Source organism: Pisolithus orientalis, assembly GCF_024613125.1.
Source record: "Pisolithus orientalis strain OTSU chromosome Unknown F5J12scaffold_66, whole genome shotgun sequence".
NCBI classification, from domain to species: Eukaryota; Fungi; Basidiomycota; class Agaricomycetes; order Boletales; family Pisolithaceae; genus Pisolithus; species Pisolithus orientalis.
This window is the reverse complement of record NW_026260847.1, coordinates 77384-99339: the sequence shown is the minus strand read 5'-3', so window position 1 is coordinate 99339 and position 21956 is coordinate 77384. Positions and strand designations below refer to the sequence as shown.

The 21956-nt window shown below is 45.4% G+C and overlaps 4 protein-coding genes across 4 annotated transcripts; 2 read left to right on the top strand and 2 right to left on the bottom strand.

Annotated features, from left to right (window-relative positions):
- The first annotated feature begins 11017 nt into the window (after positions 1-11017).
- F5J12DRAFT_509521 (uncharacterized protein) lies at positions 11018-11666 on the top strand. The gene is made up of 3 exons (XM_051739776.1): positions 11018-11239; positions 11306-11432; positions 11486-11666. Exons 1-3 carry the CDS (start codon positions 11124-11126, stop codon positions 11540-11542), a joined length of 300 nt encoding a protein of 99 aa, XP_051594920.1. The 5' UTR covers positions 11018-11123; the 3' UTR covers positions 11543-11666.
- A 1433-nt stretch (positions 11667-13099) lies between these two features.
- F5J12DRAFT_786768 (uncharacterized protein) lies at positions 13100-14067 on the bottom strand (the record flags this gene model as incomplete). Its single annotated transcript, XM_051743506.1, has 4 exons — positions 13100-13242; positions 13301-13355; positions 13411-13433; positions 13947-14067. The coding sequence occupies 4 exons, from the start codon at positions 14065-14067 to the stop codon at positions 13100-13102; spliced, it is 342 nt and encodes a 113-aa protein (XP_051594919.1).
- Positions 14068-15906: 1839 nt separating this feature from the next.
- On the bottom strand, positions 15907-18372 carry F5J12DRAFT_930045 (uncharacterized protein). Its single transcript, XM_051749524.1, has 19 exons — positions 18272-18372; positions 17882-18214; positions 17789-17825; positions 17688-17730; positions 17507-17653; positions 17338-17381; positions 17277-17286; positions 17204-17221; positions 17124-17149; positions 16947-17022; positions 16866-16890; positions 16806-16817; positions 16741-16756; positions 16652-16691; positions 16490-16599; positions 16382-16441; positions 16296-16323; positions 16190-16244; positions 15907-16131 (listed from the first exon to the last, which is right to left on the bottom strand). Exons 2-19 carry the CDS (start codon positions 17901-17903, stop codon positions 15974-15976), a joined length of 927 nt encoding a protein of 308 aa, XP_051594918.1. The 5' UTR covers positions 17904-18214; positions 18272-18372; the 3' UTR covers positions 15907-15973.
- Positions 18373-18518: 146 nt separating this feature from the next.
- Positions 18519-19433, top strand: F5J12DRAFT_898059 (uncharacterized protein; the record flags this gene model as incomplete). The annotated part of the gene is made up of 1 exon (XM_051748078.1): positions 18519-19433. The coding sequence occupies one exon, from the start codon at positions 18519-18521 to the stop codon at positions 19431-19433; it is 915 nt and encodes a 304-aa protein (XP_051594917.1).
- Positions 19434-21956: the final 2523 nt, after the last annotated feature.

Sequence of the window (21956 nt, the reverse complement as noted above, 5' to 3'; positions counted from 1 at the left end):
CCATTTCTGCAGATACCAAGACCATTCCCACACTCGCTTGTAGTGCTCAGCCACACAATCTTACCTTCCAAAATTGGAAAGGATTTGCACACTCCACACATTTCTGCAGCACTCCCTCCAAAAGATGCTCATTTTGCTAAATTCTTCTGATATGGCTGCCTCCATGTCAATCATTTTGCTTGTCCCCTTTGCTAGGGACCATGGCTATGTATATCTGCAAGGAATTCCTTCCAGCTTCCATCCTGAAGCATCCTGGTACATTCCACCCTTGTCTGTGCCCTCTCAGCCCATCCAGCTTGGACAGCATGTTCTTTTTGTCAGTATGACCTCTAGGAGGACATTCTTTGGTTGCCTCAGGTCTGTCATTTGCTTGGAAAGGTCTTATGTGGTTGTTTCAGTCTCTCCAGTCCAAGAAGCACATGGATCCTTCCTCCCTGCTCCCTGCAATGTCTTCATACCAGTCTCATCTATCATTCTTCCAAGATTGCGACAGCTACAGTATAATCTACTGTTCTCCACTCTCCCTGATTGCATCCATGATGAGTATGATGCACATCTTGCCTCCTTGTTGCAAGATATGGCAGAAGACACTCCCCATTCATCCTCTCTTCCAACAGAGCCTTGTTCATGAAGTTTTTATTTGCTTCACTGAGAGGATGGTTTGGGGGGGAAAGTTGCAATCCCCTATGCTCCTGTCACCCCACAGACCCCCAAAGCTTGACCCCTGTTGACATCTGACTCACCCTGTCCACTTTTGGATGTACTATATCAGCATCAGATCAGTGCTGCCACTCTGTCATCCCCACCTAGGCCTAGAAGTGATCTCTTCAAGATGTGACATGCACAGCCTCCCCCTAATGTGATTCCAGTGTGCTTTCCCAGTTCCTTACATTACTTGACTCATACTTTGATGTTTTGACTGTCTTTGACTCACCTATTGCCAATACTTACCAATCTTTTGACTTTGCTTACTGATCCTTTGCCTTTTGGCTTGCTTGTCCTTACCAACGCTTACCAATGCTTTCCAAGATGATTACCCATTGCTTACATTCCTTACTCATCAGTTACCAATCACTTACCAAGTGTTTGCACCTTGTTTTCCAAGGGCAACACCCCTGTACTGTATATAGATCACTGTACTTAGGTAGCAAAAAAAGAAGACATCAGAGAGCCCCTCTTGCTCACATTTTATCATCACTCAGTAATTCATTCAGCAGCTTTGATAGTTGAGACTTTATTAAGGGTCTAACTATCATCTACTTCGCTTATCCTTGTCTATCATCAATGTACTTCACTCCAGGCCCTCCCTGAGCTCAGTGCAGCTTAGAACATCGAATTAAGTCACCATCCATCCTTCTGTAGGCTGACAGCAGTCTACCCTATCACTTTCTATTGCATTCTTGCTCCCTCTTCATCAGGAGCACCCCCAACCCTCAGCACTCATCCTTGAGTGTTGTAGCTTGCAAAAACCCACCCAGGTCAAAGGTTCTACCATCTAGGTACCACATAGGCACACCCCCACTTGCTCTTTTTGTCTTTTGTGTTGGTTTTGGTTGGTTTTCACCACTGAACCACACTTTGATTCACAGTGTGTGACACACTAATGGGTCCTTAGTAATGCATTCACTTGGAAGTATCAAGTACTCACTGAACAACACTTGTAAGGTATCAAGAATCCTGACTTTTCATGAAAAAAATTGACAGCCACCCCAGTGCAGCCCAACTCACCATATGGCAGCAATCAGGAACTTTATGGCCAAGGCATCCTCAGAGTAGTACATATAATATGCATACATCTATATAACCAGTAAGTAGAGCACTAACCTAAAAATTCTGTCTGAAACTTCCCTGAAGAGTTGTCATGCCATATAACCTTGACAAGAAAAGGGCATCAGAGGGAGATGCAAAATGGTCAAGCAAAGCCATACATACATAGAGGAAAATAACCCCCCAATGAATGTAGAACCTATCATGAGCAAATGAACAAACACGGTCACATTCAGCTACAAAATGGCCTCACTGAACCCACCTGGGATGTCCATGCCAGCCAGGTACTTATATGATGAACTTACTGCAGGGTGTGGATAGAGAAGTGACTGAGGGTGGCAATGGCAGAATCAATATAATAGTGGACCAACTCTGTTCTGTTTTTAATGGATGTAGGCTGCATTATTAAGTATGATTTGGAGAACTTGCATCGCCTGAACAGCATTTACTTACATAGACTAGATCATGGAAACATCTGCTTGATCCATCAAAGATCATGGATATGTCAGGTTAGCAATCATTGGCCCACATCTGTAACATGCTACTTTTTGTTTGCTCTTCTTCCAGTTAAGTGCATAATTGGTGGAAGGGACAACTCACCATTCTTGCAGAATCCATGATATAGATGGAAAAATATTGAATGACAGCTCATGTGTTGTAATATCTCCCACCTGCAAAGTTAGCATGCCAGGCTGGCTTCTGCCATTCTATTCCATGACCCAATATCACTTGATTAGTTGCACAATAGTCAAATGTTGGTTACACTCCTGAGTAGCTACAAATAACAGCAAACATGTACTACAATATGTATATATCTCCCTGCCAAATGAAACAAAGGATTGAAGAAGTTGAAAGGACTCAAAAGAAAACCCTGTGACATGTGCATGATGCACTGCACTGACCACCACCACCGAGTACCCACACTATTGCACAGAGGACAAGCTATGGTATGAAGAGCAAAAGACAAGACCACTTGCCTTTAATGAGTTAAATGGTAGATGTGAGAATAGACTTGTAGGGGCTCTTGTTCTTGTGAGAACAATAGAATGAATATAGAATCTGATGTAGACTAAGGGTTGAAAACCCTGAGTTTATATACATGTTTCTGTATGCATGGACCAGTAACATATATGGAAACTATTACTACATATAGTAAAGAATAGCAGAGAATGCTATGGAATATGATGCAATAAGTGATGTCATTCTGATGTCACTGTGGAGCTGATTGCTAAGGTGAGTCATGTGATATAACACATGTATCAAAACATGTTAGTCTAGATGAATCTAGATGTTGGACATATTTCCAATGCTCCCCCTCACTCTAGAATGGTATATTGACTAGACCAATTGACAAGCGATTTGTTTCAAATTTTTGCCACATCAATGATTTTGTAAGACCATCAGCTTTCTGTTTGTCAGTTTGAACATATTCAATACTGAACAAACCTTCTTGTACACATCCACATACATAGTGCCATTGGACATCAATATGTTTAGACCATCCATCTGAGACTGGATTCTCAGCTATGAAGCAAGCACCCATATTGTTGCAATATAGTATGGTCTTCTTGGTTTTAAGTTTCAGTTCATCAAACAGCATATGAAGCCATTTGATTTGACATGCAGCATCACAGAGAGCCATATACTCAGCTTCTGTGGAAGAGAGTGCAACAGTCTTCTGTTTTCTAGATTGCCAAGAAATGAGGGATGTTCCAAGGAACATAGCATAACTGGTAGTTGAATGACGAGTATCTTTGTTAGAAGCCCAATCAGAATCAGCAAACCCAAAAATCCATGACTCAAGTCCAGAATAATAAAGCCCAAGTTTTGCAGTCAAAGCAACATAGTGAACTATGTGCAAGGCTTTATTATGGTGATCCTCAGTGGGATTAGCCATGTATTGTGACATGCATATAACTGCAAAGGCAATATCTGGATGAGTTCCAAGTGCCATATAGAGTAAAGACCCTATAATAGACTGGTACTGGGAGCAGATTTGGGAAGTTGCTTGATAACTGGTTGGAGCTTTTTCCAGTTGATATCCTGAAGGAAGTGGAGTGCGAACATTTTGAGCAGTCTCCATTCCAAATCTTTTGATGACCTTTTTAACACATGGAGTTTGATTGAGATAGATCTCTTTCTTTGATTGATCATGGTGAATTTGAATTCTGAGATATTCTTTTACCTCTCCAAGGTCACAGGATTCCCATTTCTTCATAAATTCTTCTTTCTTGGCTTTAAGAAGATGTTTGTCTGATCCTAAAAATAATCCATCATCAACATAGATGAGGAAAATGACTATGCCAGCTTTTGAAGTGTGGATATAAATTCCAGCATCCACTTTGGAGCATATATAGCCCATTCAAAGAAGTGAATTAAGGAGGGCTTTATTCCATGCAAGCACTGCTTGCTTTAAGCCATATAAGGCTCGAAGCAGCCAATAGACCTTGTGCTCTTGACCTGGAACTTTGAAACCTTCTGGTTGCTCCATATATATTTCTTCATCTAGATTTCCATATAAGAAGGCAGTCTTAACATCCAGGGCTTCCATCTCCCAATTCTTTTGGGCAGCAAATGCAAGTAGGATTCACACAGTTTCAAATCTTGCCACTGGAGAGAAAGTGTCTTCAAAGTTGGTGCCAAATTCTTGTGTAAAGCCTTTTGCCACAAGACAAGCTTTGTAGTGACCATCACTTTTTGTAGCAAAAACCCATCAACACTTTACAGGCTTCCAATCTCTAGGAGGATCCACCAAAGTCCAAACTTGTCTTTCTCCAATAGACTTTAATTCATCCTTCATAGCATTGAACCATTTCTTCTGCAAATCAGGAGACAATTTTAGAACATCTTTATAATGTTCTGGAGATTCTTTGATGCAAGCTGTGAGAGCAAATTCAAAAGGATGCATCTCAGCTTCTTGATCTGGCATTCCTTTTGGAGATTCAGGAAGCAGAGTTAAGGGAGATAAGGGAGAAGGAGGAGTAGTTCCCTGTGGATGTTCAGTCCACTGATGAGGAACCAGAGGAGGAACCATTGTTGGTGGTAAGACTGGTGAAGGCAGTCTATGCTCCTCATCATAACATCTCCTGGCTTCTTCTTGTTCTTGAATATTGTGCTCTGCATTTTGAATCCATTGTTGAGCTTGATCCTGATTTTGTTGAATATCCCTTTCAATTTGAACTGGTGGCCTATCTCCATAAATGTTTCCAGGATGGGAAACAGGGATAAAACAACACTTAGGATGTGGTTCTTGGTCTTTGGACTGTGGTTGAGCTCTCCAAACATTTTGGGAGTCACCAGGAACAGAAAATGGAGTATGTGGATGATGAAGAACTCAAGAGTCGACTGGTGGTGCAGCAGCAGGTGCTCTTCTTATCGGTTGATTTGAACTGGAAGCTCTAGGCTGGTCTGCAGCTTTTTCCTGCTGTGGGTTTGGTGGTTGAATTGGATGAGGTGGTTGCTGGTGATGAGGCAGTGGTTGGATCTGATCAGGATCTGGAAGTGAATGAAGGCTTTCAGAGTCAGAAGATGATTCTGATGATGAGTCGCTTTCAGAACTGGAGTCAAAGGTATTGGTCTTTTTTGAATCCGAGCAGAAAGGAAAAGAGTCTTCTACAAACTTTGCTGTTTGAGATAAAAATTTTTTTTGACCATTAAGGAAACAATATCCTTTGGTGTTAGGCTCATAGCCTAAGAAAATCATCTCAATAGCATGAGGCTCCAATTTATCTTTTCTTTGTTCTTTTGGAACCCATACAAAGGCTTTGCAGCCAAAGGTGCAAAAATAGGAAATATCAGGAACTTTTCCTAAGAATAGTTCCACAGGGATTTTAAGAAGTATCTGCTTGAGTGGAGTATGATTATACATGTGTAGTGCACAATCAAAGGAAAAATTCCAGAAGCATTTAGGAACACATGCATGATGCCAAATAGTTCCAGCTTTCTTGGAAATGGTTCAATTGAACTGCTCAGCACAACCATTCTGTTGCAGCTGATTGGCAATTGATAATTGGTGGGTAATACTGCACATAGAAAGGAGCATTTTGAAGGTAGAACCCATAAACTCTCCCCCTCAATCCAAACAGAGTGCAAGAAGATGGTACCCAGTCTGATTCTGAGCAGAAACCATCCAATTGGCAAAAGCAGTATAAGAATTGGATTTGTTTTGAAGGTAGAGGCAGAAGCCAAAAGAGGAATAATCATCCAAGAGAGTAAGGATGTATTTGGAGCAGAAGATTCCACTGGTAATTCCAAAAGATCAGCATGAACCAATTCCAGAGGTTTAGTTGCACATTTCCATGAAAGTTTAAAAGCTTCAGAAGATAATTTCCCCTGAGCACAGCCCTTACAGGAAGAAGTCTCCCCCTGTATTTGTATATCAGGAAGACCCAATTGGCAGAGATGGCAAAGTATAGCCTGTGCAGGATGGCAAAGGTGATTGTGCCATAGCAATTCCAGTGAAGTCCTAACCAGAGGGCAAAGGACCACATATGCATTGGTAGGTGGAAGTGGTATGCCCACAAACCAATGTAGTGGTGAAGTTGGAGAAGCTAAATGCACCTCTAAGACAATCCAGCCATCTGGTGCTTGTATCACCTTGTGTGTGAGTGTCACAGTGCTGTGATACCCATTTTTCAACAGTGCATTTCTCAAGCAAAGTCTCTTTGAAAACAGAGGACTGTAAACAACATTATGGAGGGATAAATTCTGCCCATTTTCAAGGCAAATAACCACTGTTCCTTCACCTAAGAGTTGTACTCAACTTAACCCAGCAGTAGATGCAAGGGAAGGAGTCTTAAACTCTCAAAAAGTAAGGAAATCAGTTTTAAATGGTGTCACATGATGTGAAGCACCAGAATCTAACATCCATATTGACTCACCCTTTGGAAGGTTCTTAAATGATAAGTGCACACCCAAGGGGTAGCAGTCAAAGGCATCATATGCATTCCTATTGAATTCACCAGGGAAATATCCCATGGCTGATTTGTTAGGGTCATACTCGATATCTGGATTATGTTTTATATGGAAAGGTTTACATGGCACTGGTACAGGCACAGATTCATGAAAATCTTTTAGAAACATAGGGTGGTTTTTCAATACTTGGACAGATCTTCAGTTGCAATGATCATGTCCTCAAACATCTCTGGCAGAGTGATTAAAATCCCTGTCTGCCTTCAGGGACAACCCACCATTTCCCTCAACATCCCTAATCACCACTATGTCCTTGTGAGCCAAAACAGGATCTGCCACTCAATTTGAGGGCAAGCTGGGACTACAAGGACATATCCTGTCCTCCCCAATAGTGGGAAGGGGAATCTGCCTCAAATGAGAGATCTGAGTCTCCCATTCCCAGGGTTCCCATAGGGGTGAGACCACTTGGTGTAACGCAAGGGCTGCTCGATGACATATAGAACAGGTGCAGGGAAAATTAGTTGGAGGGATTTTAACATGAATCTTGACTGACTCAACTAGATCTGGCTGATGGTTCTGGATTTCCTCCAGATACCAGGAAGCTAGTTGGCCTGTGGAGATATCAACCAGGAGATTAGGAGTAAGCTCAACTAATTCCATGGTGGTTGTTATGTCTTGACAAGTGAGATCTGGATCATATGCCATTGTTTCACCAATGACATGAGAACCAATATAAGTACTGAGTTTGTTTGAGTAGACATTCTCAACCAGAGCAGGTTGCTCAGGAGAAATTTCAGGAGTTTGTTCACAAGGTATTTCAATAGCAGTGATATCGAATTCATCAGCAGCATATTCATACTGTTGATAGTCAGGAATTTCTTCAATATAAATGGATTCAACATTTTCCACTCCTTCGACTTCAACATTATTGGCTTGGGCTTTGCCCTTGCCACATCTATGGTTTTGTCCTTGGCCTCAGCCAGAGGAACTGGACTGCTGCTGTTGTTGTTGTTGTGGGTAAGGCATATAATTGCCATGTCCACTACCTCTGTGTGAACCTCCTCAACCTCCTCAGTTTCCATGGAATCCAGATCCACCACCTCCATGGTGATCTTGGGTATTGTGCCCACCATGGCAGATTTGACAAAGCAGTGGCTTATTCATTCAAGCAAGCAAGGAATTAGATTCCTGCTTAACACTAGTGCCAGAAGTAGATGGTTTTTCCTGCTGGGGAAGCAGGGACTTTCCAGATTTATGACTCCAGACTTCTTTCATACAAGGTATGATGGTATTGGCAGATAATTGATCAGCAGGGATAGAAGAAAGGATATTGATGGGAGCCTGTTCCCAGGCTTGGGACATAGAATGGATGAGAATCAGGGCTTTCATTTTGTCATTAAGTCCAACTCCTTGGCCTTGGATAGCAGCCATAATCATAGTAATCTCTGAGATCTTGACCATGATATCATCCTTCAGTTTAATTTGGATATGTACCAACCATTGGAATTCCATAAAGGTTGTCACAGCAGAAGGTTCACCATATTTGGATTTTAATTTGTCCCATTTCTTTTTAGAAGTATCTTGGCCATCAATAGCCATTGTGATCATTGGATCACAATATAAGGTAATAATACCTTGAGCGTGAGTATCAGAGATGCACCAAGGTCCCTGTTGAGCAATGTCAGCAGGTATAGGAGTAGCACCACTAATGATATCCATAATGCTGAGAGTTTGCATATAGGCTTTCATAAGAACCAACCAAGAGGCATAATTGACTCTGTTAAGTTTTGGAATCTGCTTTGACAATCCTTTGGACATCTTTAGAAGTCCGTTAGCAAGTGTTTGTAAAGGAATGACTTGGTAGGATGAGTCAAATAGGATGGAGGATTTAGTAAATGATCCTGTTGGCATTTCAGTCTGCAAGCAGCAGCTCTAGCAGATTGAGATTTCCAGTTACAACGAGGCTTGGGGATATGTGGATGAGGGTTTTGCCACATTTTAACAATAGGAGTGCCTCTCTCAGCAAATTGGCAAAGTGTGATGCAAGAGTTATTTCTCTCAAGGAACTCAAAGTCTAAGGGTTCAAAATAATGATACCTGAAGAAGCTCCACATTATGTCATGTAACGGAAGTCTGTTCCTTGTGAACCCTAAGAAAGGTTTGGCACAACTATACAGAAAAGGAAAAATAACTTTTCAATAGCAAAAACCTGGACATCCATATCGTACAAGTATTTCAAAAGAAGTATATGAGTCCCCAATTATACAACTATCAGATGCCTTGTGGTACCAGCCTCCAGATGTGTACAGTATGTCTGCTGTACCAGGCAGAGGATAGCTGTGTGCGAGTGGCAGCAGAGCTGCGAGCTCTGGAAAGAGCAGTGCGAGGTGCCAGATGGCCTCTTGGTTGCACAAGAGAGTTGAGATCACCTTTCTGAATGGAATGTTCAAGATCTCGAAGAATATCCTCCTGGGATGGCCAATAAGCATAGTTTCTGTGACCAGAAGGTTCAACCCATCCAAGATGGCAATTAGTGGCCAAGTATCTGATGATGGTACCCATATCTCCTTGTATTTTAAGCTCATGGGTGAAGGCAAGCAACCTCTTGTCAAAAATGTCTCCTGTTCTTCATCTTTCATGGAACCACCTTGGGATGCATTGGATGTCAGTGGAACTGTCAGCCCAAACTCCTTGGAAAAGGCATTCAAGATGCTCATGCCAAATCCAAAGAGGCAGGATCATCCTGCAAAACTCAGGACCAAAGTCAGTGTGGGCATTATAGGTAATGTAGACAAAGGTGTCATGAGGCATCAGTAAATCACTCTTGCTGGCCAGAGCTGTCCAGAGCTGTCCAGCACTGGACAGATTCCCTAGGACTACCAGCTCACAAAGTGGTCTACTGATGAGTGATGGTGAAAGCAGGGATGGTAAAGAGCAAAGGATCTTCATAGGTGATGGAGGGAAGGTCACAGCCATTGTAGTTGGCTATAGCATGAGGAGATGAAGAATGTGTCAGTTTGGGTATGAAGTCAGTAAAGTAGCCATGGTAGGCAATGTGAATCCCAGGACAGAAATAAGGTGAATTGAAGCCAGGAAAGTGGGGCATTAGTTGCCATGCTGTTTCCATGATGGTAAGTGGAACCAAGTAGGTCGCTGGGTTTGGCTTCTTGAAGAATGCCATGGAAGATGGCACAGCCTCACACCAGGAGCTACACTCTCTAACATACAGCATCTCTATGAATTCTATAATCTCTTTCACCACATACTTCCTCCACTTTGCTCCCTCATACATTCCATCCCAGTGTTCAGCAATTTGAGTTTCAAGATGCTTAGCAATGACCAAAGACATTCTTGAAGTAGATTAGTTCCTGTAATTAAATAGATAGAGGGCAAACAAGTTTTTAAAGTAAATCGAACTCTGCAATGTTGTCATTGACAACTGCAAGAACGAGCTCAGGGTTGAGCAACTCGTTCAAGACCTCAATCTCCTCAGCCAAAGGCATAGGAGCCCAACAAGGAGGAGCGGGATTGACTGCTTCTACCTCAGCATAGGGAGGTACAGGGTCAAGGTCAGTGTTGAAGTCAACATCCAGGAGATGAAAATGAAAGTAATGAGGAGGAGGAGTAGGTGGGCACATAACAAGTGCCTGCAGCAAGGCACGGTGCATGACTGCTTGTTCAAGCATTCACTGGCATTGGCACCACCACATGGAGAGACCTAGAAATGTCATCCAGAATGCTGTCAAGCTCACAAAGAGCCGACGCAGATCACCAGGACCATAAGCTCCATAATAAAGAAGTAAAACTGACTGTTGACAGCCAGTGAGAAGCGACAACACAATAGTGACTACCACTAACTCTAGCACATCTAGGCCTACACAATCCATAGTGATTTGCCCATCGGCAGTGATCTATTCTATGCAAATCACATAAATAGCACTCACCTAGAAGGCAGGGCTCATAACCTATTGTGCAGAGGATGGGCTATGGTACAAAGAGCAAAAGACAAGAGCACTTGCCTTTAATGAGTTAAATGGTAGATTTGAGAATAGACTTGTGGGGGCTCTTGTTCTTGTGAGAATGATAGAATGAATATAGAATTTGATGTAGACTAAGGGTCAAAAACCCTGAGTTTATATACATGTTTCCATATGCATGGATCAGTAATGTATATGGAAACTATTACTATGTATAGTAAAGAATAGCAGAGAATGCTATGGAATATGACACAATAAGTGATGTCATTCTGACATCACTGTGGAGCTGATTGCTAAGGCAAGTCATGTGATATAACATGTGTATCAAAACATGTTAGTCTAGATGAATCTAGATGTTGGTCATATTTCCAACACACACTTCAAGAGCACCTCAACCTGCAGAACAATCATCTGACTGACCATCAAATACAACTCTCTAGTGGCTCCCAACGAATTTGCTTTCCACAGATGTCCCCGCGGTTGGTAGCGGAAATGCAAACATGGGGCAGAGTATCATTGACGTTCAATTTCCATTGGCAATTTGGCGTTGCTCTGGTTTTGTTGTGCAGTGGCTATGACGTTATGTACGTGAAGCCGCACCCACTTGTCATGATGAAACATTGCTCACACATTTTGCGTCTGATCCTTAGGTGGAAGTTAAGCACCATTTCGTTCGTGTCTCACTCAGCTACTAGTGTGAGGGGGTGCGAAACTTTGATCTACACTAGCCCCACGTTACATAGCGAACGTAGGAAACTCCGAAGGCATGGTTTAATTGTAGGGACTTATTCCTATACTTAAGTCTTGACTCACAACCAAATGTGTACTAGTTCTTCGCTATTTCGCACAACAGAAGCATGCAAAGCTGCTTGCCGTGCTGTGATTGAACAGCGCTCGGAATTTGTATCCGACGGGCATGACTTCACCCATAGCCTAGCCATGTGCGTGGCGCAATGTATGGCATAGTGAAACATCGTTAGGGCCGCCTTGTAAACCTATGAAAAGGTACGTGCCCGATGTGGGAATTTGGTCTACCCGCTTTACCCAGCGAACGTGGAACGGATGAATTGACCGTATCAGGTGGGCTTCCCTTGGTCCCGTAAGTGTTAACTGACAAACAGCTGTGACAGAATGACGGGTCGCACAAGTTTCCATCATCAGGTGAAGTTGGACAACTACCCAAAGTCAAATTGAGGGGTGGGAAAACGAGGAGTCGTAACTCATATACCGAGTGCGTATTAGACCAGAACAGTTGACCCGTGCAGTGGACGGACTAAGCCCTCCCCCAACAGCAGATCTTTGGTATGTCTGAAGCGCATAGCAGATCCGGTGGGTTGTGGGGTGACTCAGCAGTGCAACTTAGTTTGTGGGTCTCAGGGGTTGATAATAGGGCGGTGTGATGTAGGCCTAGCCCCATTACTAGTCCCGTTACACCTGTCATCTTCCCTTGCGAAGCTAGTGTCATCCTGTTATAGTAGGCGCAGAGAGTCCTCTACATTCAGATGCACACAACAAGTGTGTTCCATGTTGGAAAAAAAATCCAGTGACAACCGCTACCACCTATCCTGGTTACTTCTTCCGCCATCGCTGCATGTGTTCTCATTCTGGTCCTTGCAACTCCAGCAGCACCTGTGCATACATGGACCGTCCCGGAAAGCCCCGACTAACCCGTTTGGCTATATCTCCCGGTTTACCCCATAGTCGAGAGGGGATGATTTTCTTCCATTCAGTCTTTGGTTGCCTATGGGTGACTAGGTTCGCCCATGGTATCGCGCTACTTCCCTCTGATGTCTTTCGGACGACGCTACACACTGATGGAAGTCCAAGAGGGACATTCAGCGCGCACCTTCGATGGATTCCGTTTCGACAACTAGTTGTGATATCGGATGAAACTGCCCCTGAAGCACTGATACATATAATCCATTATAAGTATACGACGAACAAAAAGGTCTGGTAAGTGTATCTCCCCCACTTACCACATTCGTTTTGTTGCAGAACTAGTATCGCTCTGTACTAATGATAGACGTGTGGAGTCTTCTCCGTCCGGGCGCATGTACTGCCAAAGCTGCTGTGGGAAATTGGGCGGGAAAAAAAAGAACAGTTGCATCTCGGATCCGCCAATCCAGGAATCTCCCATGCAGAAAACCGTCACCGAAGCTCTTCCATCAAAAAACTAATACCACTGGCTTCTGTGAGGATGAGACTTACCGTTAGTTATAACCCTCAGGTAGCCTTACGAGGCAAAAGGAACGGCTTGCAGGACGGGGAGGAAGGGGATATTTCATATTTCATACCAGCGTTATGCCGATTTATCTCGTGGAGGAGGAACAGAACGGCAGACATAGTGCGGAACTGCGAGAAATACACTTATACCGCTCTTCCCAACGCCCTAGTCAGAGCCACATCGCGCGCGCCGACATGCGTTTCTCCATTCATTGAATTCTCTACGTCCCCCAAAAGCTCCGGAGGGATCGTGGAGGGATCGCGAAGTGGCTGGCACTCATGCATAGATCTAACGCGGCACCTGAAGGCTGGGATCGAAGGTGTTTCCGGGTGTTCAACGATGCTAGCAGCGAATTGGTGTATACTACTTGACAGTAGCATAGGGTACAATTATCATCACTTGTAAGGCATGGAAGACTCACGTTTTCCAATGATGAAGTCCAACCCTGTTGTCCACGCATCGTAATGGTCAATGTCCTGAAAGGAAGTGTGAAAATAACATAGTCGTCGCCATGCAATAACTTATACATACCACAGCGAGCTGAGCAATGGCGACTAGTCTACGACAAGATACTTCAATCAGGTCACAGTTGAAAACTGGAGGGGGATGAAACTTACAATGTCAGCAAACACCGGTTAACAGCATGCGGTAGCAACCAGGAAGTTCAGGATCGAGGCATCACCAGAGTAGTGCATGTAATACACATAAGTCTATATAACTTGTGAATAGGGCACTAGCCTGAATATTTCGTTGAAAGAGCCTCTGGAGAGTGGTTACCCCATATAACCTTGAGGTTTAAAAGGGACATTAGAACGGAAGACATGACAGAACCAACCAAAGCCATACATATGTAGCAGAGAGCAACCCCCAATGAGGGTAGCACCTCACGAACAAATGAGTGAACGAGACACATTTAGGCTAAGAAAGGTTTTCATCGAACCCACCCGGGATGCCCATGACATTCAGGTAACTGGTATGGCGTCGTTGACCAATGTGCTACGGGGAGTGTGGACTAGAAAAAGTGATCGAGCGTGGGGAGGGCGTATTAATCTGATGGTAGAACGGACCTGTATTATTTGACGAAAGCTGCATTAAGATGATCTGGAGGACGTGTATCGCCCGAGCAGCCTTTCTTACAGCAATGATAGAAACCCCAATGCCAACGGCTAAATCCGATGACCTCGCCATTGCTGTAGCAGCGCAGCCTTCCTATGGTTCGTGTTCGGAAAGCCTGAGACATAGCTGAATATCGGGATCTCACTGCAAACAGCAGGGGTGCGAACGAAGGTCTGCCTGGCAAGCCTGTATGTCGCGGGAACCATTTCATATTGGGTATTTGTAGTTCAGGGTCCTAGGATGTTGATCTAATTTGGTCGGGCTGGTGCGCAAGATCATGCAGGCTCAGTTCGCTATAAAAATAATGAGCTAGTTCCAAACCTGTACATTAAATGGAAGACGTGGGGTACAGCAAGGCTCTGGACCCGTTGGCATAGAAACTCAGTTGGAATAATGGCAAGTGTTTGCTAACAATGTCGCCCATGGCATATACCAATATTGCCAATGCTGTGACGACACCAGTGAAGTACGACCACGGTGGAGAACTGCCAACCTGTCAACAGGGTAGCATAGCGGATGACTGACTCAAACAGTGACCCCCAAACACTCGATGGAGGCATTACGACCAAATAAACTTGAACGTGGCAAATACAGTAGAACGACTGCCCAAGCGCTCATCACCAGCCCAGCCTTTATTGTGGTCCAAAACGTCGTCAACTATCGTCTTCACTCTCCCTGTTACCACCCTGTTACCCTCGTTCATCCTTGCAACCTTCAACTCGAGGAGAACCAGCGCACACGGGCACCGTCCCAGCGGGCTCTCCGACCAGCCGACTTGGTCGAATTCATTGATTCACTCTTGGCACAACACTGTGCCCTCTGCCATCTTCAAGTTGCTCCCATTTTAGCTTGTACACTCTTGCAGACGTGCAGGACCTCAGTATACTCTTTTGTTTCAAATCCCCCTCAACTATCCGGTTGTTCACTACCAATCGGATGACCTGACATATAGCTGTACTATACAGGAACGAGCTGTGGCTGAATGACGGGCCGTAGAAGTTTTCGTCACCGGATGAAGCTTATCTCCGTGACTTGGACAACCTCCCACAGCCGAATGAGGACTCGCCACCGAGGGTGGCCCCAGAATTAACCTCAACCACCGGCTAATACCAACGGACCGGCGTTCTCAAATGAACTAATCCTTGCCTGAGGAACGGATAGTTGGCGGACACTATGGATTCATGACGACGCTCCGCATCCTCGCAACTCCGAGAAAATCTATCACGCCTGCCGTCCCAGCAGTCCAACCAACCCATTCGATCGTGTCCACCGACTCACGTATGACACCGTGCTGGCCACTTCCAACGTCTTTCGGACGGCATGTCTCACTCAGGCATCAGCTAGTACACCTTCGTATGTACGGACGTGAGTTCAACAAGGTCGCGGTGTACCATGTCGACCGGGTTAGCTATACGCTCGCATACCTAATCTTCACTGTCTGCCTTGTCAAAATCGTTTAAACGGGTACCTCGGGAAATCATAACCATAGGACCACATCCAAGCTGAAGATATGATGCATCGATTGCTGATATGATTGGGTTAATTAAAAACAGCGGTCACCAAAGAGACGTTTGTGTTTGCAATCGACGAGCGAGCACTTGCCTTCAGTCTTTCTTGGTCGTCTGGGAGGCATCACCTTCACCATTTCAGATGGTCCCAGATGTCCCCTCCGTGTCCAGGGCATTTCGCTTTGCAATAGCATCCCACGAGCGGCAAATCAAGTAGTCTCATACTCAGGAGATTTATAACCGTCACTGTCGCTCTTCACCGAGAAAACAGGACCACTAGCTTCTGTGACGATGTGTCTTACCGTAAGTTATAACCCTTCTGTGAGCTTCACGAAGCAAGAGGAGTGTCTTACACGTAGGTATGATGGTGAATGAGGAATGAAACTACTTATGTCGCACCTCTCTCGCCGTAGTCTTATCAAGTGCTAGATTAGTGGTAGGATCGACAACACCCCTGCGCATACGCTGAACTACCTTGCACCATTCTTTGAACTCTCTACATCTCCTGAAGGCTGCAGCGCGTTCGCGAGGTGGATAGTGCCGATGCGTAGATCGGACACGGTACCTGAGATTTGGGATCGAAGGTGTTCCCGCGAGTTTAGTGATGCTAGAAGCGAGTTCGCATATACTGTTCAATAGTAAGATGAGGTGTTCTGACCATCGCTTGCAGAGCATGGAAGACTGACGTTTTGCCATGATGAAGTCCATCCCTATTGACCATGCATCTTGGTGAAGAACACTCTGAAGGAAGTATGAGAGTAACATAGTCATAGTGCGATATGTCGAACGTACTGCGACAAGCTGTGCAACAGCGAGTAGTCTGCAAGGGAAAGCTCGAATCAAATTGCAGTTACAAACCAAAGAGGGATTAAACTAACAAAGTTAGCAAACAACGGTTAACAGCATAGATGATAAGCATATTCAGGAGACGTTTCGTTCTAAGCAGGGTTCATTAGGAACGAACCACCAGGGGTTAGTGGAGTCACCTTCGGAATGAAGAGTGAGAGCCACTGTCGTAGAAAAGTACGCAGAGTGCCCCCGCGATCAGAACTTCCGTTAGCACGATGGTGGCCAAACCAGGAATCACGGCGTAAGACTAGAAGAAATAAGTGAGCCGGCGCACCAAATTTCTTTCTTGATAGAAATACCGTAAACTGCGCAAGGTCGCTGGTCTTGTTATCGACGAAGCTATGAATGGAGATCAGTACCTCGAACACGGTTGGACAGGTTGAAGTACATCAGAACAGCCGTCTCTGCCTCTTGATTAGAACAGGCCTATCAAAGCGGAAGAAACGGACAGACCTACGCTAAACCCTATTGAAATATCTTTATAAATGCCTCGAGAGCGCAATAAAAACTCACCCCAGTGAGCAAACACGAACAGCACCTATGGTAGCCATGTTACTGGATCACACCTTTGCCATAACAAGTAAACATACTCACGATTGGGGCGGTCACCAACCGCCTCACTTGGGGACGACAAACTGGATGCCGGTCAACAGTGTCCTGAGATGCAAAGCTAAGTGTGACGTACGGTAATATATTTTATGTGCGAAAAAGCTAATAGCATTCGGCTTATGTATAAGGGTCATAATCATTCCACAGAAGATAGTCGCTTACCATTGAACGGAAAGAACCAAAAGTGACTGCAGAATAGTTAATCCCGATGATAGAATATTCTGGAGACAAAAGGAACGCACATTCATCAGAATTGATGCCTAAGCGGGGAAAACATAGCAAATCAGTGCCTTGTAGAACTTGGGGTATGCGTACTGGGAATGACCTGTCATAGGCCATCGGAGGAAATCAGGTTTGAAGTAGAGGACATAAGTACCAAACGACATAGTCCAAACCCGTCGGAACGCCATAATTAGTTATCTGCAGCGTTTGAACACAACAGTCACAAGGAGTGGGTGGATCGGTTTCACCAGGTAGTAGCACAAGTAATGACATACTGAGCGACTATTAGCCATGCATTCACTTGCAAGTACCCAAGTACTCACTGAAAGAAATATGCAAGGTGTCAAGAACCCTGACTTCGCGTCAGCAGGTTTGCAGGCGTCCAAAGTTGGCCTGACCCACCATATGGCAGCAACCAGGAATTTCATGGCCAGGCCATCCTCAGCATAGTGCATGAAATACACATAAGTCTGTATAACCAATAAGCGGAGCACTAGTCTGAACATTCTGTTGAAAACGCTCCTGGAAAATCATTATCCCATATAACCTAGACGCGAAATAAGGATATCAGCGGGCAGACATAACAGAAACAAGCAAAGCCAGACAACATGAAAGAGACAACACCACCAATGAGGGTAGGACCTATCACGAACAGATTAGCAGACAAGACTCTGCATTCGGCTACGAAAGGTCTTTACCAAACTCGCCCGAGATGCCCATGTCGTTTGGGGAACTTGTATAATGCGTACCCTCAGTGACGAACTTGCTAGTGCGATGTGTGGATGGAGAAGTGATTGGGGGTGACGACAGCGATATCAAGGCTCAGAGCAACCCTGCCATATTTTTAAGGATGGAGGCTGAACTACAATGATCCGGAGGACCCTTATGATCGTCCTGTAGGCATTTCTTACAGGAATGGTGAAAACCCCAATGCCTTAAATCCAATAATCTTGCCATTGCTGTAGTAAGCACAGCTGCAGGCCTGCTATATAATCCCCGGTTTCGGTGGAAGGCACTATAGGCACATCGTCCTCAGGAAGCCTAAGACAGCCACAAAAATGCTGAACGTTGGGAGTTCATTTACTCACGAAGTGCTAGCAGCAGGGAGGCGAGCGACTTTGCTAAAGCCGTGCGTTGCGCGACTGAGAAGAGACCATGTCATTTGCTTGCAGTCTTGCTTGTTCTGATTTGGTAATGCGTTGGCGTGTATGTAAGATGAGTGGCAGCACTGGCCATAAAATGTTGGTTCCATCCCCCTCTATGAAAAGGAAGACATTGAATACGACACTCTGGACATACAGCGTATCATGATGGCAAGTGCTCGCCATCATCGCCATGAACCGCCTATCATACGATGTGCAAATGGAGACCACGATCATGTATGACCCGCCAATGGGTTCCTCGGTTCTACATATCCGCCGGTTCAAAACACCCAACGGTTACCTATCATACCCGTGGTACTGGTATGCCACCATCCTCTGGTGTCTTTCGAACGGCACGTCGCACAGGTTTCAGCCGGCACACTCGGACGATTGTCGTCCCGTCATGTATGGCAAGGCCAAAATGTACCGTGATCGTCTAGGTCTTGCTCAGCTACCGTGCACGCTCTTTCACTTTCGCAAACTCATCTCGGGAACCTTACTGTTGCAATTAATGATACTTATCTCTTCGTGCAGGCAGACGAAACAAGGCTTCGCCCTTAAGTCCGCTCTGTCAGAGCAGCATACATTGTGCCATCGCCCTTTCGCCCACCACACCTTACTTCAGGACCTTGGATACTACTCGTATCCCACTGCCCAGGGTTTCGCATCGCTGCTACTCATCCGCACTTGCCGCCGCGCCGAACAAGTTCCGAACCTTAGTGAAGATCCTGCCACACTTGTCGGGAGTCCATTGTTGTGTAACCCGGCATGCCCTCCCTCTCGTGCAGGGCCCGGGGGATCGCTCCAGTTCTTCCAAGTTATGCCGCCCTGGATTGGCTTCGCGTTCCTCGGGACGTGTTGCCAGCACTTGCTGATCGAAAGACTCATGTGCAACCCCTTCCACCGGCCTTGTCCGTATCCTCAAGGCTCGGGCGTGACCAAAGGTAACATGGATTATCAGTTATCACGATCCCGCCATTCGGCTCCGCCCTTCTGGGAAGATCATCGTCAGCTCATCAGAGTACCTCCCCTCAAAGCCCAGAAAATTAACAAGGTCGCAAGAATATACCTGGTGCCATCCACACGGACGGTGTCCTTATATTTATGAGCATCCCTTACATCTGACTTCGAATCTGAGTATTGTCACTGCTAGACGTCATCGGACACCACAGAAAGCCGCATAGACTCTGTCTTCTCTGCAACTGATTCAGATCAACCTCGATGTGCACCCAACACCAGAGAGGTCGATCCGATCCGGGTGACCCCCCAATTTCGTTGGCAGCCAGTTCGCCTCATTTTAGTGCTGGATTAACTGAGTACTGGGGCACGGGTGTGTTCATCCCACTTAGAGGCTTGTCGTCCCCAATCGTGAAGGTGCAAGTAACCATGTCTCAGCACTTGTGTTTGCACTGGAACCTGCTTGAAACAGCGTCGGAGCTCGTTCCGTGAGGTGATGTGACAATTGATCTACCCCAGCCCACCTTACCCAGTGAATGCAGGAAGGGATGGTTTTTCCGCGGAGGGTGGCTTTGCTTATTCCCCTAAGTGTTGACTGATGAACAGTTGTTTCTACACGTAACACGGGAGCCACTTGTGGCAGAATGCCGAGTCGTATAAGCCTCCATCATTGGGTGAGGTTTGTCCCCCTGACCTGGACGACTACCCGAATGAGGGCTGGCAAACAGGATGACGTCCGAATTGATCTCAATCAGTGGCGAGTGCCCTTCCGCCGCATTTTCAAACGAATAGATTCTTATATTAATCTAATTGTGTCACATACCAGTGCCTAGGAGATTCATGCCCACATCAGATCCTACCGAAGAACAGGTCTAATTCCGTCGGGTTCCCGCTGGAATAGAAATCGACCAGTGCAATTGATACTCTAAGCCGTCTCCGACAGCAGATCTAGTGACATGTTCAAAGCGCACAACGGGTACGGTTGGCCATTGGGAAGTCCTGGTCACTCGTGCACAGGTGAGCTGGCGAGTCATAAAGTCGGTTGATCACTGGTAGGGTTACTACCCTCTGGACGCTTCGCAGTAATATCACGAAAAAAAAAAAAAAAAGAAAAAAAAAAAACTGACTGCGCCTCCTCGCGCCAGGCTTCCTGATGCAAAAACCGGTGGATTATGCTAGACTCTATGCAGCCCTGTACCGTCACTGATAACCTGTTGTTAGCCCCACGAGGCAAGACGAGCGTCGTGCAGAGAAAACCTGCATCAAGTTATGGTTATGAATGCAAGAGGGCTCAGGCTCACAACGTCAGCAAACACCGGTTAACAGCATATGCGATAAGCGTGTTCAGGAGGCGCCTCGTTCTGAGCGGGATCCGTCAGGAATGAACCATCGGCGCGGACTCGAGTTACCTTGGAGTCGCGGAGCAAGAGCCGTCATACAAAAGTATGCAAAGTGACACCGTAATCAGAACCTCAGCCGGCAGGAGGACAGTCCAACCGGGTATTAAGACGTAATTCTAGGAATGACGATTCGTCAGCCCGTGCACCGTTTCTCTGTTAACAGAACCACCCTAATCTGCATAAGGGAGCTGATGTCCTTATGGCCAAACCTATACGCGAATATCAGTATTTCAGTGGAAATGGTTGGACAGGTCGAGGTACATCCAAACAGCCGTCTCTGCTTCATGATTAGAATAAGTGCATCGCGGAAGAAAAACACGAACCCATGCAAAACCCTGATGAAACTTTGTCCAGATGCCTCCTAAGCATAATATATACGACACTCACCGAAGCGAACTAGTGCGAATAGCAGCTATTGCGGCCACGTCACTGGATGTCATTTTTGATAAAGCAGAAGGTACTCACAATTGGGGCGGTCACCAACCATTTCACTTGACGGCGACAAACTGAATCCGGATCAACAAACCCAAAGCCTGGTAATTCTGACTACTCCAAACTCGTCGGAACACCATAATTGGTTATCTGCGATGATTTAACACAACAGTCACGACGAGTAGACGCATTAGCTTCATCAGGTAGTAGTACAGGAAATGACATACTAATCGCCCATTAGTGACGCATTCACTCGGAAATGTCGAGTACTCACTGAAGAAGACATGTGGGGTATCAAGGGTCCTGAATTCGCATGAGCAAATTTGATGGGTGTCAGAAGGTAGTCCGTCTTACCACAAAGCAGCAATGAGGAATTTCATGGCCAAGGCATACTACAGTTGTCTCTGGTATATAAACTTGTAGATACCCAGCCTGTACTCTTCAGTTGGAAATCAACAAAGTTACTCTGATAATCCTGCCTCAGCCTTGGACTTGGACTGAGACCCACACAAGGGAATAGCACTGTAATCTCAGTTGCTAAGTCCAATCAGTCCACCCCCCTGTATCTTCAACCCTCCTCCTGATCCCAACCCCTCAGCCTCACACCCTCTTTGGTCTCCAGTCTGGCCTCAACCTGGACAACCCAAACTTGACACTACTCTCAGTCTTGATAACATCTTCATGCCAACTCCAACTGGCCTGGATGATGAATATATGATCAATCTTGCCAGTGCTCCACTTGATTCAAATGGAGATGTTCTTCACTGGTATCTTGATGCTGTTGAACAGTCCACTGAAATGGCAGTTGAGTCAGTCACTCCTGCTGTTCCACCACCACATAC